Source organism: Ahaetulla prasina, chromosome 2, assembly GCF_028640845.1.
Source record: "Ahaetulla prasina isolate Xishuangbanna chromosome 2, ASM2864084v1, whole genome shotgun sequence".
Taxonomy (NCBI): Eukaryota; Metazoa; Chordata; class Lepidosauria; order Squamata; family Colubridae; genus Ahaetulla; species Ahaetulla prasina.
Window position 1 is genome coordinate 301,245,345 of NC_080540.1, and position 16,005 is coordinate 301,261,349.

A 16,005-nucleotide genomic window follows, 5' to 3' on the forward strand; every position below is an offset into this window, starting at 1 on the left:
AGGAGGAGGGAGGAGGGAGGCAAGGAAGGAAGGAAGGAGGGAGGAGGGAGGAGGAGGCAGGGAAGGAAGGAGGGAGGAGGGAGGAGGAGGAAGGAAGGAAGGAAGGAAGGAAGGAGGGAGGCAGGGAGGAGGAGGCAGGGAGGAGGAGGGAGGAAGGAAGGAGCTCTTTCAAAAGGCAACTGGACTTCCTTTGTTTTCCTTGAAGATGGTTTGCTTCTCATCTAAGAAGCTTCTTCAGTTCTTGGATGAAATGTAGAAGGTTCTTGGATGAGAAGCAAAATGTTACAAGGGAGAGAGGAGGGAGGAGGAGGAGGAGGGAGGAGGAAGGAAGGAAGGAAGGAAGGAAGGAAGGAAGAAGGAAGGAAGGAAGGAAGAAAGGAAGGAAGGAAGGAAGGAAAAATTTTTTTCAAAAGGCAACTGGACATCCTTTGTTTTTCTTTGATGACGTTTTGCTTCTCATCTAAGAAGTTTCTTCAGTTTTTGGATGAAATGTAGAAGCTTCTTGGATGAGAAGCAAAATATTAGGAGGGAGGGAAGGAAGGACAAAGAGAAAGAAAGAGAGAGGGAGAGAGGGAGAGAAAGGAAAGAAGGAAGGAAGGAAAGAAGGAAGGAAGGAGGGAGGAGGAGGAGGGAGGAAGGAGGCAGGAGGGAGGAGGGAGGGAAAGAAGGAAGGAGGAGGAGGGAGGGAGGAGGAGGAGGCAAGGAAGGAAGGAAGGAGGGAGGAGGGAGGAGGCAGGGAAGGAAGGAGGAGGGAGGAGGGAGGAGGAAGGAAGGAAGGAAGGAAGGAAGGAGGGAGGCAGGGAGGGAGGGAGGCAGGGAGGGGGAGGGAGGGAAGGAAGGAGCTCTTTCAAAAGGCAACTGGACTTCCTTTGTTTTTCCTTGAAGATGGTTTGCTTCTCATCTAAGAAGCTTCTTCAGTTCTTGGATGAAATGTAGAAGGTTCTTGGATGAGAAGCAAAATGTTACAAGGGAGAGAGGGAGGGAGGGAGGGAGGGAGGGAGGGAGGGAAGGAAGGAAGGAAGGAAGGAAGGAAGGAAGGAAGGAAGGAAGGAAGGAAGGAAGGAAAAATCTTTTTCAAAAGGCAACTGGACATCCTTTGTTTTTCTTTGATGACGTTTTGCTTCTCATCTAAGAAGTTTCTTCAGTTTTTGGATGAAATGTAGAAGCTTCTTGGATGAGAAGCAAAATATTAGGAGGGAGGGAAGGAAGGACAAAGAGAAAGAAAGAGAGAGGGAGAGAGGGAGAGAAAGGAAAGAAGGAAGGAAGGAAGGAAGGAAGGAAGGAAGGAAGGAAGGAAGGAAGGAAGGAAGGAAGGAAGGAAGGAAGGAAGGAAAATTGAAGGGAAGATGGAAGGAAGGAAGGAAGGAAGGAAGGAAGGAAGGAAGGAAGGAAGGAAGGAAGGAAGGAAGGAAGGAAGGAAGGAAGGAAAATCGAAGGGAAGGAAGGAAGGAAGGAAGGAAGGAAGGAAAATCGAAGGGGAGGAAGATGGAAGGAAGGAAGAAGGAAGGAAAGAAGAAGGAAGGAAGGAAGTCCAGTTGCCTTTTGGAAAAAGCACCTTTGGGCCAATGATTCCATGCACCCATTGAATAAGAGGGGGGGAAAGAGCAGGTCCCTGTAGCCCCCCACAGAGGACGGGGCCTAGGGACCAATCTCTCCATCATCCACCCCCAGCCCTCCCTGACTGAAGGCAGAGCCATCTCCAGTCACAGAGCTCAGGATGAATGGTATCAAATGCTACGGAGAAGTCCAGGAAAACCAAGAGAGCTGCCCCTTGTCCACCCCCCGGCTCTGCCAAGGTCATCAACAAGCATGACCAAGACAGTCCTAGCGAACCTGAAACAGGATTGAAACAGGATTAAAATACGGCTTAGAGAAAACCAAAAAGTCGGAAAATCTCCTTGAAATTTAGACGACCGAGAGCACAGGCAATCCTCGATTTACGACCGCAAGTGAGCCCAAACCTTCTGTTGCTTTGTGAGACAGTTGTTAAGCTCCATTTTACAACCTTTTTGGGCACAGCTGCTAAGTGAATCACTGCCATCATTAAGTGAATTTGGTTTCCCTTATTGACTTTGCTTGTCAGCAGGTCGCAAAAGGGGGTCACGTGACCCCAGGAGACTGCAGCCGTCATAAATATGAAGCAGTTGCCGAGCATCCGAATTTGGATCATGTGCCAATGGCGATGCTAAAAATGGTTGCTGAGCGTGAAAAACTTCCTAACTCCGTTTTTTCCCCCAGTGTCGTCGTAACTTTGAACTGTCGCTAAACAAACGGTTGTAACTTGAGGACTACCTGCACTGTATGAAGTGAAAATGATCAGAATCGAGAGAGGCAGAAGGATTTTGCTGAAAAGAAAGTCCACCCTGTGAAAATTGAAAAAACAAAGCAGGTAAAAGATTTTCCAAAACGACCTTCTCTGATTTTTGATGGCAAAATTTATGCTGAAAAACTTCTAAACATCAATCTTTGGAGCAAACATCTCCAAAGATTTGAATTCAGTGCTTCCCATGCTGAAGGGGAGCCAGATGAACCCTAATTCACCCTGACATCATCTGGAAGAAATCCTATACAGGTAGTCCTCGACTTATGACCGCAGTTGAGCCCAACATTTCTGTTGCTAAGTGGAGACACTGGTTAAGTGAGTTTTGCCCCATTTTAAGACCTTTCTTGCCCCGGTTGTTAAGTGAATCCGTGCAACTGACAAGTTAATAACCCAGTTCTTACATGTAGTCACATGACCCCGGGGCACTCCAGCTGTCATTAAGTACATGCCAGTTGCCAAGCATTTGAATTCTGATCACATGACCATGGGGGTGCTGCAAAAGTTGCAATTGTGAAAAACGCTCGTAAGTCACATTTTTCAATGCTGTTGTAACTTTGAACGGTCACTAAAGGAACTGTTGTAAGTCGAGGACTACCTACACCGGAAGTTCTATCCCCAAAAACGTCTGCATGAACATCATTCTAATTTCCACGATTAATTTTTTTGGTGGGGGGGGGGGGAGAAATAATTGGAAATTGTCTAGCAAGAGAAAGGGGGATAATACGGATTCCATTCTACTTTCTCACAATTGTGAGGCTACGCTTCCTGCTTGCGGTTGCCGTTACTTTACCCTGGACGTGTAGGAATTTCACATATTTTCCACGCGTTAAAAAGCCAGGCATATTTTTTTTTTATTTCGTAGGCCGTGCGCCAAGCGTTCTTTTTAAAAAAGCCAGTCTTTTAATAAAAGGCATGAACAGATCCTCTCTCGCTACAGCCATGCGATCGGTTAAGATTGCGAACCTGAAGACGCTAAGGGAGCAGCGGCCCGGCTGGTGGGAATTGGCAGAGAGACGCTGGTCGCATTCAGGCCGAGGCTGTGGGTGGTGCTGGCCAGGCTGGTGGCAGCAGAGGTGGTAGCCAGGGTGGCGGCAACTGAGAAAGTGTTGGAGGGCGGGAGCGCAGGGTTGGCGTTCTCGACGCTGTTGTGCTGGAAAGGAAAAAAGAGGCGGCGTGAGGTTAAAAACGGAACCAAGGCGATGCCTCACCGAATGTAAGCTTCATTAACAAATGGCATGTTTCAGAGCCCCAGCTCCCTGCCCCCAGATGATTTTTGGTGCCCATTGAGCAGGACTGGGCCAGCCTAGCTACAAGACAAAAGACCTTCTGCTCCAGGGTGATGGGATTTTAAGACATGACCCTCCAGGACATAATAGGATTATCGATCAGCAGGGCTCACTGCATTACAAAATCTCCTAAGGACATTGCATCAGAGTCCAAACTTCAACCAAACGTATCTCAGACAAACATGACCTCACATGGGAGTCTGACTACAGCCAATAGAATACATGCCCTTGCCATAGGAACAGGAAGCTCAAGGGCAAGGCCCAAGGGAAGGTATAAATAACCCTCACTCTCCACTCAGCTGCCCCGGACCTCAAACCCATATGGTCCTGTCAATCGATAAACCATCTTTCCAATCAGCCTCCATGTTTCCAGTGTCTTTCTCCTCGCTTGGAACTGAACCAGGTGGATCTTTCTTTCAACAGAGGCATCAAGAATATCTCAGAAATCACCAACAGACTCCTACAACCACATGGAATCAGCGTAGCCCCTCAAAACATCCAAACAGACCAAAAGACCCAACAGCCCCAGAAGTGAAAAACAGGAGTCATCTACAACATACAACGTAAGGACTACAACCACCACAATGGAGGACGAACAGGCAGAAAACTGGCAGAACGCATCCACAAACGCCGACTGGCAGTCGGAAGACAGGATGAAAATTCTTTAATTTCACAACATATGGACAGATGTAACCATAGTTTCAATTGGGAAAATGTGACTATCCTACACCGGGCCAAGTCCAAAAATGCCAGGGAATGTCTAGGAGCCTGGCACTTTGACAAATCAGCCATCCATAGACACAGGGACGCTAACAGCATCTATACACTATTGTTGTGACTCGTCCTCCCTCCTCTCCTCAGCCGGGCCCCTCCCGTCTCCAACCAGGCCTTTTATCAGACTCCGAGTCTGATAATGAAGATGAACGGCCTGTCATGACTCCAGCCCCCAACCCTGGCCCCATGCCTGGAGAGTATTCAAGAAGTGAAAGGAGAAGCCCGATAAACCTCACTCATACAGCGTGTGTTCCTTTGGCTCAGCCTTCAGAGCAGGAAGCCAGCCAGGTGGTGGAATTACTCGGGCCTACTCCCTCTGACCCCTCCCTTTCCCAGACGCTGACAGCAGATCCAGCTGAAGACAATTCAGCATGGGAGGATCCTCGCTTCCGGAGATATGAGAGGCAACGCCAGCAGAAGGAAGGGTGGGGCAGGCCTGGATAAATGCTGAGTCATGGAGCCACACCCCACAGCCTATATAAAGGACCTGCTTTTGGCATTCCAACCTTGAGTCAAGCAAAGTCTTATCTAGTTTGCTGATATCGGACCCTATCACTGAAGTCACAACTTGGACTCCTGCCTGCCCTGATAAACCTCGAAGGAACTTGGCAAACTGCAGAGGCTTTGTTGCCAAGTTTGTTCCGGACTTCCTTGACTCGTTCGTCGGAGTGAGGGTGGGACACGACAATTATGCAGAAGAGACAATCAACCACCCCAAAAGAGAAAAAGACTTCAGCATCTCTTCATCAATAATTGGCACCCACATCAGCATAGATCAGGGGTCTCCAACCTTGGCAACTTTAAGCCTGGAGGACTTCAATTCCCAGAATTCCCCAGCCAGCTTTGGGGAAGCTTCAATTCTGGGAGTTGAAGTCCTCCAGGCTTAAAGTTGCCAAGGTTGGAGACTCCTTGCATAGATTAACTCCAAGGTTAATTTCGGGCCTGCAGTTAAGTAAATTAATCCCCCAATCAAGAAACTGTCAAAGAGCCATCAGTCAACAGCCCAACCAAAGAACCTCTAAGACCCACACTGACAGGTAAGGCACCAGAATGTCAATTGACAGCAAACTACATTCCCTTCTAGCACTGATGAAGTTACCTAGTTGGGTAATGAAACTTCTGCACGAAAACAAGCAAGCTCAGAGAGCACCAGTTGACCCCACAGTCCTCGTGCTCCTCCTCCTATCCACACATCCCACTCCTCATTAGCATTGATGATGTTACCTAGTTGGGTAATGAAATGTCTACAAGAAAACAAGCAAGCTCAGACAAGGACCCCTCAAAGTCATAAATTCTTCTTTTGGACCTTAAACAGACAACCGTCTGGAGAGCGAGAGAAAATCAGTTAAAGGTGTCTAAAGGGGTAGATGGGAAACTGATCTCAGGGAAAATAAATACCCATAAAAATGCTATGGCATCAGCGTATTTTATGATTTGGGAGAGACGTTGCTCTTACCTCCCATTAATTTGCTTATAACATCTGTCGAGCCTCGGATATGAACAAATTAAGAATAAACCTGGGAGAGTATAAATCATCATCATCTTCATTTAACGACGCCATAATCCCTTGCGGAGTAGAGTCTGGGCAACTGAATGGAGCTAGCGAAGCAGGGGTGAAATGCTCCCGGTTCGGACCGGATCGCCTGATCTGGTGGGTGGTTCGGAGAACTGGAAGCAAAAATCCCTGCCCCTCCCCTCCCCCCACATGCCCAGCTGAGCCGCGCGATCATCAGAGGGGTTTTTTTTCTTTTAAAAGCATTTTCTCTTCGGCCGAAAAAATGCTTTTAAAAGTAAAAAAAAAAAGCCTCTGATGATTGCGCGGCTCAGCTGGGATCGTCAGAGGCTTTTAAAAGCATTTTTTACAACCTCTTTGGCCGAAGAGATTGTAGAAAAAATGCTTTTAAAAGTAAAAGTAAAAAAAAAAAAGTTGCCCACGCCCACCCACATTACCCCCCCCACCAAGCCACGCCCACAGAACCGGTAGTAACAAATTTTACATTTCACCCCTGTAGCAAAGTGTTTTAATGGCCAGATGCCCTTCCTGTCGGCAATGCGGAGTTTCGTTCAGCAGATATATTCTGCCTCTACCTAGGACTGAACTCACAGCCTCCAGATTGTGAAGCAAGAGCTCCACCTCTAGGCCACCGCTCCACTTCGCGGGAGAATGTTGACAATGCTCTTCAAAAGAGGAATCACCGATTATATTTGCGTTCATTGGTGGAACGCTAAGCTGCTGGGCTAACCTAATTTAACAGTATTTTGGTATTTTGTATTTACTGATCTTGTCATGTTTATGTAGTGTATATAGGAGGTGGTGACCCGTTTGAGAGCTGTATGCAATGAAATTTCATTTTGATGTATGCAGATTAGTGGACATTCAAACTGACAATAAAGCCGTGGTGAAATCTGAACCGGTTTACTACTGGTTCGCTCGCTGCGCATGCACTTTAGGCGACAAACGCGCGCTGCACACGCCCATGCAAAATGCGCACCATGTACCAAATGTGACATGTGTGCGCGCACCTCAGGAGGCATGGGAAGGAAGGTAAGTGGAAGAGCACACCAGGGAGGCAGGGATCAGCTGTGGCGCAGGATCGTGGGAGACTTTATTTTACTTTTTTAAATGCATTTTTTTTACTACCCGTTCGGCCAAATAGGTAGTAAAAAATGCTTTTAAAAGGTAAAAAAAAAAAAGGCTGTGACGATCCCATGCCACAGCTGTGATCATTAGAGCCTTTTTTTTTTACCTTTTAAAAGCATTTTTACAACCTATTCCTACCATTCGGGCGGGAAAAGCGAGCAAGCCGGAAAGAAGCGGCGAGTGGGCAAACGGGTGACCGGGCGATTGAGTGGGCATGGGGGTGGGCAGGGATTTCTGCTACCGGTTCTCCAAACCACCTGCTGCCATCGCTACTGGATCGGGTGATCTGGTCCAAACTGGGAGCATTTCACCCTTGCAATAAAGTTATTCTAAATCTAAAGTCTAAGTACTATTTTTGCCTGTTATAAAACAACACAACAGAACTGTGGTTTAGTAACAAGAGGGTCGTCCCTAAATCAGCGGGTGCCCAACCTTGGCAACTTTAAGACTTGTAGACTTCCAACTCCCAGAATTCCCCAGCCTGATTGGGGAATTCTGGGAGTTGAAGTCCACAGGTCTTAAAAGTCGCCAAGGTTGGATTCCCCTGTCCTAAAATGTAAGCTAATGCAAGTTAAATGTAAGACACCACAAAGACTTACGCTTTTTGTGAAATTAAAGAGGATACGTCAAAAATGTTCACTTCTAGACAGGACTCACCGTATGTGAGGAGGCAGAAGAGAGGCTGCTTGGATGATCTGAGAGAGAACTGAGCAGAAACCAAAAACAAGAGTTATTTTACATTCAGTCCATTTTTATCTAAGCACCTCATAAAACACTCCAGTCTCTGGTCTCCCTCAAAGTCAACAATCGTCTGGAGAGTGTCAGTTCAAGAGGTTCAGAAGAAATCTTTTAGAAGAAAACCACCACACGAAAGTCGACTTGCCTCGTGAAAGCTTAAGCTACCGAAGATTTATGAGCTCAATGCTGCTGGATCTCAGTCTCCATAGAACGAATGAATGAATGGATTTATATCCCACCTTTTTATTTTTATTATTATTATAAACAACCTAAGGTGTTGATCATATTGTCCTTCCACCACCTATTTTTCCTCACAACAACAATCCTGTGATGTGGATTGAGCCGAGAGTGAGTGATTGGGTCAAAGTCATCCAGTCGGCTTTCATGCCTACTGATGCAGTTCTACAGAGGAATTATTGAGTCTGTCATTTGCACCTCCTCTATAACTGTCTGGTTTGGTTCTGCAACCCAACAAGAAAGACACAGACTTCAGAGGATCATTAGAACTGCAGGAAAAAAAATTGCTACCAACCTGCCTTCCGTTGAGGACCTGGATACTGCACGAATCAAGAAGAGGGCCGTGAAAATATTTACAGATCCCTCACATCCAGGACATAAACTGTTTCAACTCCTCCCCTCAAAACGACGCTATAAAACACTGCACACCAGAACAACTAGACCCAAGAACAGTTTTTTCCCCGAAGGCCATCTCTCTGCTAAACAAATAATTCCCTCAACACTGTCAAACTATTTACTAAGTAAATCTGCACTACTATTAATCTTTTCATCGTTTCCATCACCCATCTCTTTCCACTTATGACTGTATGACTGTAACTTTTTGTTGCTATCATTAAGGGTTAAATTGCAACCTATGACCATCATTTGTGTTGTAAATGTTGTACCTTGATGAAGGTATCTTTTTTTTTTATGTACACTGAGAACGTATGCACCAAGACAAATTCCTTGTGTGTCCAATCACACTTGGCCAATAAATTCAATTCTATTCTATTCTATTCTATTCTATTCTATTCTATTCTATTCTATTCTATTCTATTCTAAAATGGGACTAGAATTCTCCATCTCCTGGTGAGTAGTCCAAGGTCACCCAGCCGGCTTTTATGACTAAGGTAGTACTAGAACTCACCATCTCCCCAGGGATTGGCCCACTCACCCAGCCAGATTTCATGACTAAAGTGGGACCAGAACTCCCAGTCTCTTAGTGATTGGTCCAAAGTCACCCAGCCAGCTTTCATGACTAAGATAGGACTAGAACTCACCATCTCCCCAGGGATTGGCCCACTCACCCAGCCAGATTTCATGACTAAAGTGGGACTAGAACTCACAGTCTCCTGGTTTCCACCACCATCTCCCTCCCAATCTGGGCATTTTCCTGATGCATGTACTGCGGTTGCCAGAATTTCCCTAGCCGAATGGCCCTTCCTATTGCTGGGGATTCTGAAGCAGCTGTTAAGATCTTCTCCCTTGTTCTTCTCAATAGTGCCGGGCCAACCAAGAAAAAGAGGCAGTTCGGATTCATCCCGAGTCTTAGCAGGATGGAACCCTTTATCAATGAAATAAGCTAACTTATCAGGATCTCCATGACTTTCCCTGCTCAAGCAGCTATTGGTGTAATGGAATGGGGTCTGGATTCCCAGGAGGGAGGGACCGCATTCCAGAGGAGCAAGAAACACTGCCGTTTAGATAGTTTGTGGAGAGAAAGAGGGTGAAGACAGCTCCTCCCTAATACTTCCCAGGGTATATGCCTTATGGGGGTGTTAAGATGCTTTCGTTTGTTAAGATTCTGTCTTATCAATGAGGAACAATAAAGGAATTTTCTAGGAATAATCGCAATATGTGTTTCTCGGTTTTGGGAGTTTTCCTTCATTCATTCCTTCTTTCCTCCCTCCCTCCCTCCCTCTTACCTCCCCTACCTCCTCCTTCCTTTCTGTCTTTCTTTCCTCCCTCTCTCTGTCACAACACATTCCTTCCCTTTGCTTTCCTTCCTTCCTTCCTTCCTCCCCTCCCTCCCCCTTCCTTCCTTCTTATCTCCCTTCCTCCTTCCCTCCCTTACTCCCTCCCTTCTTTCTCCAAATTTTCAGAAAGGAGAGGCTGCATTCTAGAGGAGCAAGAGATTGTGCAGTTTAGATAGCTCATGTGTGAGAAAGAGTGCGAAGACAGCTCCTCCCTAACAGTTCCCAGACTATTTGCCTTATGAGGGTGTTATCATGCTTTAGTTTGGCAAAATTCTGTCTCATCAATGAGGAACAATCAAGGAATCTGCCGGGAATAATCACAATGTGTGGTTTCTCGGGTTTTGGAAACTTCCTCCCTCCCCACCTCCTCCAATATTTCCAGAAACGAGAGGGTGCATTCAAGAGGAGCAAGAGACAATGCAGCTTAGAGAGTTCGTGTGTGAGAAAAAGAGAGAGGACAGCTCCTTCCTAATAGTTCCCAGGGTATCTGCCTTGGGGAGGGGGGGTGTTAGCGTGCTTTACTTTGGCACGATTCTGTCTATAGGGTGAGGAACAATAAAGGAATCTGCTTAGGAGAATCACAGTGTGTCTTTCTTCGTTTTTGGAGCCTGGCGACTGCCCCGCAAAGCCTTCCCCTCCACCTTCTGCCGTACCTGCTTAACTGAGACAGGGAGCTGTTGGCCAAGTCACTTGATGGAAGTGCTGCTGTGTGAGAAGGTGCTGAAGGCAGAAGCAAAGAGGTGGAAGCCGTGGTGCTCGGCAACGAAGGACCTTGGGCAGGTAGCGACGGAGGAGAGGTTTCCAGCTTTGACGTGGGAACGGACGAAGCAGCTGCAAAGTTGGGAAAATGGTTTTTAGAGAAGGGCTGAAAATGCCCCAACAAGATTGGGGAAGTGAATTTTGTTTGGGTAACCGAGAGAGGCGGGGAGAGAAAAGTGGAAATATAGCCAATCATTTGTGCCGATAAGGACTTGGGTTTTTTGTTTTTTTTAGAACAGGGGTGTTGTGCCTCGCTCGCCCCCCTCTCCGCAGCCGGGCCCCTCTCATCTCCTGCCAGACACTGATAGTACAGACGAATGGCCTGACATGCCTCCAGCCCCCAGTCCTGGCACCATGCCCAGACAAACGGAGGAGCTGGGCCCCTCCCCCACAGTATGTGAGCCTGGGGAGGGTGAAGCCAGTCACGAGCTGGAATTGCCGACAGCTGGAGGCTGGGGGGACCCACGCTTCGGGAGAGTGGAGATGCGACGTCAGCAAAAGGAAGGGAGGGGCAGGCCTGGATAAGTGCTGAGTCATGGAGCCACACCCCATGGCCTATATAAAGGATCTGCTTTCTGGCATTCTTTGAGTCAGGCAAAGTCTAACTTGGATTGCTGAAGTCACATCCTGGTCTCCTGCCTGCCCTGAGAACTCTGACAGAACTTTGGCAAAGCTGCAGAGGCACGCTTGATACGGACTTCCCCGGCCCAGCCGTCAGAGGAGGAGTGGGACACGACAAGGGGTCTCCAACCTTGGCCACTTTAAGCCTGGAGGACTTCAACTCCCAGAACCCCACAGCCAGCAAAGCTGGCTGGGAAATTCTGGAAGTTGAAGTCCTCCAGGCTTAAAGTGGCCAAGGTTGGAGACCCCTGTTTTAGCAGGTGTGTTTCTGCTATGGTAGGATTCTTTCTCACAGAGCTCAGCCGCCCTTTCAGCTACCTACTCCAACCCCTTCAAAATGCCAAAAGAGCATGACTGAGTCATACTGCAAGGAGGCTTCTCTGCAATTAAAAGTCGCCCAGCTGAAATGTTGCTGAAGAAAAACCAAAGACGCAAGACAGTCTATCCCACCATCACTATTGTCCCAAAGGTGCTCAGAGAGAGTGCTAAGGACCAGCCGGCTGCAAGGAATAGAAATCCTTCCATTTCCCACCATTCAGTCAGAACTGAAGAAGCTCCTTGGATGAGAAGAGAAACTTCTTCAAGGAAAAATGAAAAACACACAAAAAAAACACAAAACACCTTTGGGGCAACCATGACATGGATAACTGAGAATCTCCATAGATGCCATCACTATGATTGATTTAGGAATGATGACACAACAGCCTTCAAAACCTATTTTAAGGTAATAACAGGTAGTCCTCAGCTTATAATCACAATTGGGACTAGAATTATTATTGCTAAGCAAGAGGATCAGTATGGATATTGCACCTGATTTTACGACTCTTTTTTTTTTTTGGCCATGGTTACTAAGCAAATCATCGCAGTTAAGGGAACAAGGTGCCCAGCGCCCAACTTTCGATCAAGTGACCATGGGATATAGTGATGGTCGTAAATGTGAGGACCAGTCGTTAAGTCACTTGTTCCAGTGTGGTTGCAATGGTCACTAAATGAATGGTTGTTAAACCCAGGACTACCTATAATGGATAGAAAACGTACATTTCTGGACTAGTAAAACTGCTTTCTGCTACATGAAAGCCAGCAGGAGAAATTAGCAGGGAAAAAAATCCAATATTTAGGATTAAGGAAGAGTAACATGGACTCTATCATTTAAACTGTGAGCTATAGCTGGGAGAGGGGTGGAAAAGGAGAGATAGGGGCCTACCCTGTTTTGTTTTTATTCTACTATGAAAGCATTTTACACCAGTGTTTCTCAATATTGGATGTACGGACTTCAACACTCAGACTTGCTGGCTGGAGAATTCTGGGAGTTGAAGTCCATGCATCTTAAAGTGGCCAGAGTTGAGAAACACTATTTTACACTAAACGAGAAAGAGGTAAAAATGTTACGAATAAAATTCAGTCACACTGGAAAAAAGTCAGCTTCTAGCCTGCAGCAGGGCAGTCTTCACAATGAGCTTTTAATATTTTTAAGTAATGCAACTAGGGGGATGATGAGTAAGTAAGAACACGGAGACACGGGTGGGGAGAGATTTGGGAAGCAAATTAGCCCACCTGTTTGCCAAAATAAGGGGAAAAAACGCAGGCAAGGATGGCACGCAAAAGCCGCCAAAAACTTTTAAGTACAGTTGTCAAGCTGAGATTTCATCTACTTACTGTCAAGAGCTGGCTGCATTCGAACACCGTTGTGTCCATTCTGAAAGTCAAAGAAATGGATTGGTGGCGTTTTTAACCCAAAAATGAAAGCAAAAGTAGAAAGTGTATCAAATGATCTCCATGTGCTCAATGTGATTCTTCTCCCAAACATTTAATTACCTCTTTAAGCTAATGTCCTCGACTTACAACTTATCACTTAGTAACCATTCAAAGTTACGATGGACTTATTTGGGGGGGGGGTGTTAGTTATGACCTGGATTGGAAGTTCTGATGGTCAGGGTAGCCCCCCGCGGGAGCGGCATGGTGAACTAGTGGTGAAGCCCCTCGCCTCCCACTCGGAAGTGGGAGTTCAGTCCTAGGTAGCAGCAGATATTTTTCTCCTAGGGCATGCCAAAAAAAAAAAAATTGCTGCAAACTCCACATAGGTGGCAGGAAGGGAATCCAGCCAGTAAACGCTTAGTTCTATCCAGTTGCCCTGACTATACCCTGAATTAAGGGATTACAGGGTCATTAAAATTGAGTTTTATGTTTGCCTTCTGTTGCAAGCTCATTACTACAAACTTGGTTTCTTTAGTTTGATGACATATGAATAAATGTCGTCAAACTAAAGAAACCAAGTCTGTAGTAACGAGCTTGCAACAGAAGACAAGCTAGACCCGTGATGGCAAACCTATGGCACGCATGCCAGAGGTGGCACACAGCCCCCTCTCGGATGGCACGTGAGCCATCGCCCCAGTTCAGCTCTGCTGCGCATGCCTCTCACTGGCCAGCTGGTCTTTGGGTCTCTGCAGCACATGTGGGGGACACGTCGGGGGAGACGCATGTGTGGGACGGATGCGTGCACAGGCCCTGCACGCATTGCATTTTGGGGGTTCGCACTTTGGGCACTCGGTCCGGAAAAGATTAGCCATCACTGAACTTTGTTCAAATGTTGTCAATTTTAGTGGTTTCCACAGAAAAATACCCTATGCCTTTTTGTTAATGTAACTGTTTCTGATTTATCATTTTTTTTAACTGAGAAATGGCACAGGTAGATAAGTAGTATGTTTATATCTTCTTTTCAATTAAAAACTATAATTCTACCAAGAAAGACTTCTGGGTGTTAGATGACACCCGAGGAATGTAATCGGTTTATCGAATGGCAATGGACACTGAAATTGTCGTAAGGAAAACTGGCCATATGCACAAAATCTGAACACTCATATTGCCTATCAGGCGGCCTATAAAATGGAAATATTTAAAAGGGACATGACTCGAAAACAGTAAATGATCAATATTTCAACCAGGAGTGCAGGAAGGAAAAAAATAATTCTCAGACACAAGGGGTCACATGATTGAGTAAGAATGGGGTGTTTGAATTTGGGGTGAATCTTGTTACTTGATGATAGAAAGCACCCTGGTTTTATGACTGTAATATTGTAATTAGAAGAGAACATTTATAGTTCAGGGTTGAACTGTGGGGTCCTCGGTGCTCTCTGAGCTTGGTTGTTTTCTTGCAGACTTTTCATTACCCAACTAGGTAACATCTTCAGTGCTAGAAGGGGGGAGGAGGAGGAGGAGGACTGTGGGATCCTTGATGTTCTCTGAGCTTGGTTGTTTTCTTAATAAACCCCTTTCCCTTCTAGCACTGATGAGGTTACCTTTCAATAAGGTAGTGAAATGTCTGGTTTGCAACAGCCAAGTTCAAAGAGCATCAAGGACCTCACAATATTATCATTGCTGACTGTATCTTTTATTTTTGGAACACCGGTGACTTTGAGGTATGACTGTGTTTTTATATATATGGAGTGGTGCAGTGGCCTAGAGGTGGAGCTCTGGCCTCACAATCAGGAGGCTGTGAGTTCGATCCTAGGTAGCGGCAGATGTTTCTCTCACTGGGCACATTGAGAATATATCTGCTGAACAAAACTCCGCATTGGCGACAGGAAGGGCATCCGGCCATTAAAACACTCTGCTAGCTCCATTCCGTTGCCCAGACTCCACCCCGCAAGGGATTATGGAGTCGTTAAATGAAGACGATGATTGGTAGATAGACCAAAAACGCCACCTGTTTTGTGATGATGGGCGTGTTTGTTTATATATATATATATATATGCTTGTATATATATATATATATATATATATATATATATATATATATATATATATATATATATATATATATATATATATACTCACTTGTAGGTCTTTGGTTATTCGGGTTTTCTCCCGTAAAATTGGAAGTGTCTTGGCGACGTTTCGAAGAAGTCTCATTCGTCATCTTCAGGCTTCAGCTTCGTGCTTCTGGGAGCAATGTGTGATTGCAGCTGTTTCTTCCTTTTTAACTGCTAGTGGGGGTTTGACCTGATTGGGTGGGAGCTTGGCTGTGATCTGATTGGATGGGGAAACATCGAAACCTCGCCAAGACACTTCCAATTTTACGCGGGAGAAAACCCGAATAACCAAAGACCTACATACAAACACCCGTGAAAACCTCAGAAAACAAATATATATGCTTGTGTATACATTTACTTCTCTTCGGTTAGGTTCTCGCAAGGCACTAAATAAATAAATAACGGTATTTTTCCATATTGTATTCTTGTTGTTTGTGAGCTGCTTAGAGTTTGGCACGCGAAAGGCCATAAAAACATCTAAATAAAAGGAACACAGTTGGGAGGGAAGTTCACCCAAGACCCGCCAGCACCCTCATCTTAAGAAGTCCACCAAAGGGGTTGTGCTTGCCTGAGCATACTTACCATGACAGCCACAGAGGCAGGCTCTGACGGAGGCACCGAACTTTGGTATGTCACCCTGTTATGCGCAGAGGCCTGGTCGTAAGAGGAGGAGGAGGAGGAGGAGGCCGGTACAAGGCTAGTGCTCTGGAGAGAGCAGGTCAGGCTGGCTGTGACGACAGGGGTGACGTAGGCAGACTCCTGTACTGTATTGGACATTGGCAAAGAGGTATTCAGAGGTTCACTGGAAAAGGTAAAAAAACCACGTATAGTCTTGGTCAAGGTTTATTCAGGAGTCACTAGGCAGCTCACCAGCTACGCTAAAAAGGATGCGCAGGCAGTCCTCGTCTTAACAACAGTTTCGTGACCGTTCGTAGTTATTAACAGCACTGGAAAAAGGGACTTACGAACAGCGCTGTGATTAAAATTCAGACGCACGGCAACTGGCTAATATTTATGACGGTTGTAGCGTCCCCAGGGGTGGGGTGGGGTGGGATCACGGGATCCCCTTTGGCGACCTTTT

At 46.1% G+C, this 16,005-nt stretch overlaps 1 protein-coding gene across 1 annotated transcript in view; it reads right to left on the reverse strand.

Annotated features, from left to right (window-relative positions):
* The window catches only part of UBAP2 (ubiquitin associated protein 2), a 133,260-nt gene that overhangs the window by 32,567 nt on the left and 84,688 nt on the right, over positions 1-16,005 (reverse strand). Inside the window, exons 15-19 of the mRNA XM_058171953.1 lie at positions 15,507-15,726; positions 12,772-12,811; positions 10,389-10,566; positions 7,682-7,730; positions 3,287-3,473 (exon numbers count right to left, since the gene is read on the reverse strand). Coding sequence (XP_058027936.1) covers positions 3,287-3,473; positions 7,682-7,730; positions 10,389-10,566; positions 12,772-12,811; positions 15,507-15,726 — 674 coding nt within the window. The remainder of the gene's footprint in view (positions 1-3,286; positions 3,474-7,681; positions 7,731-10,388; positions 10,567-12,771; positions 12,812-15,506; positions 15,727-16,005) is intronic.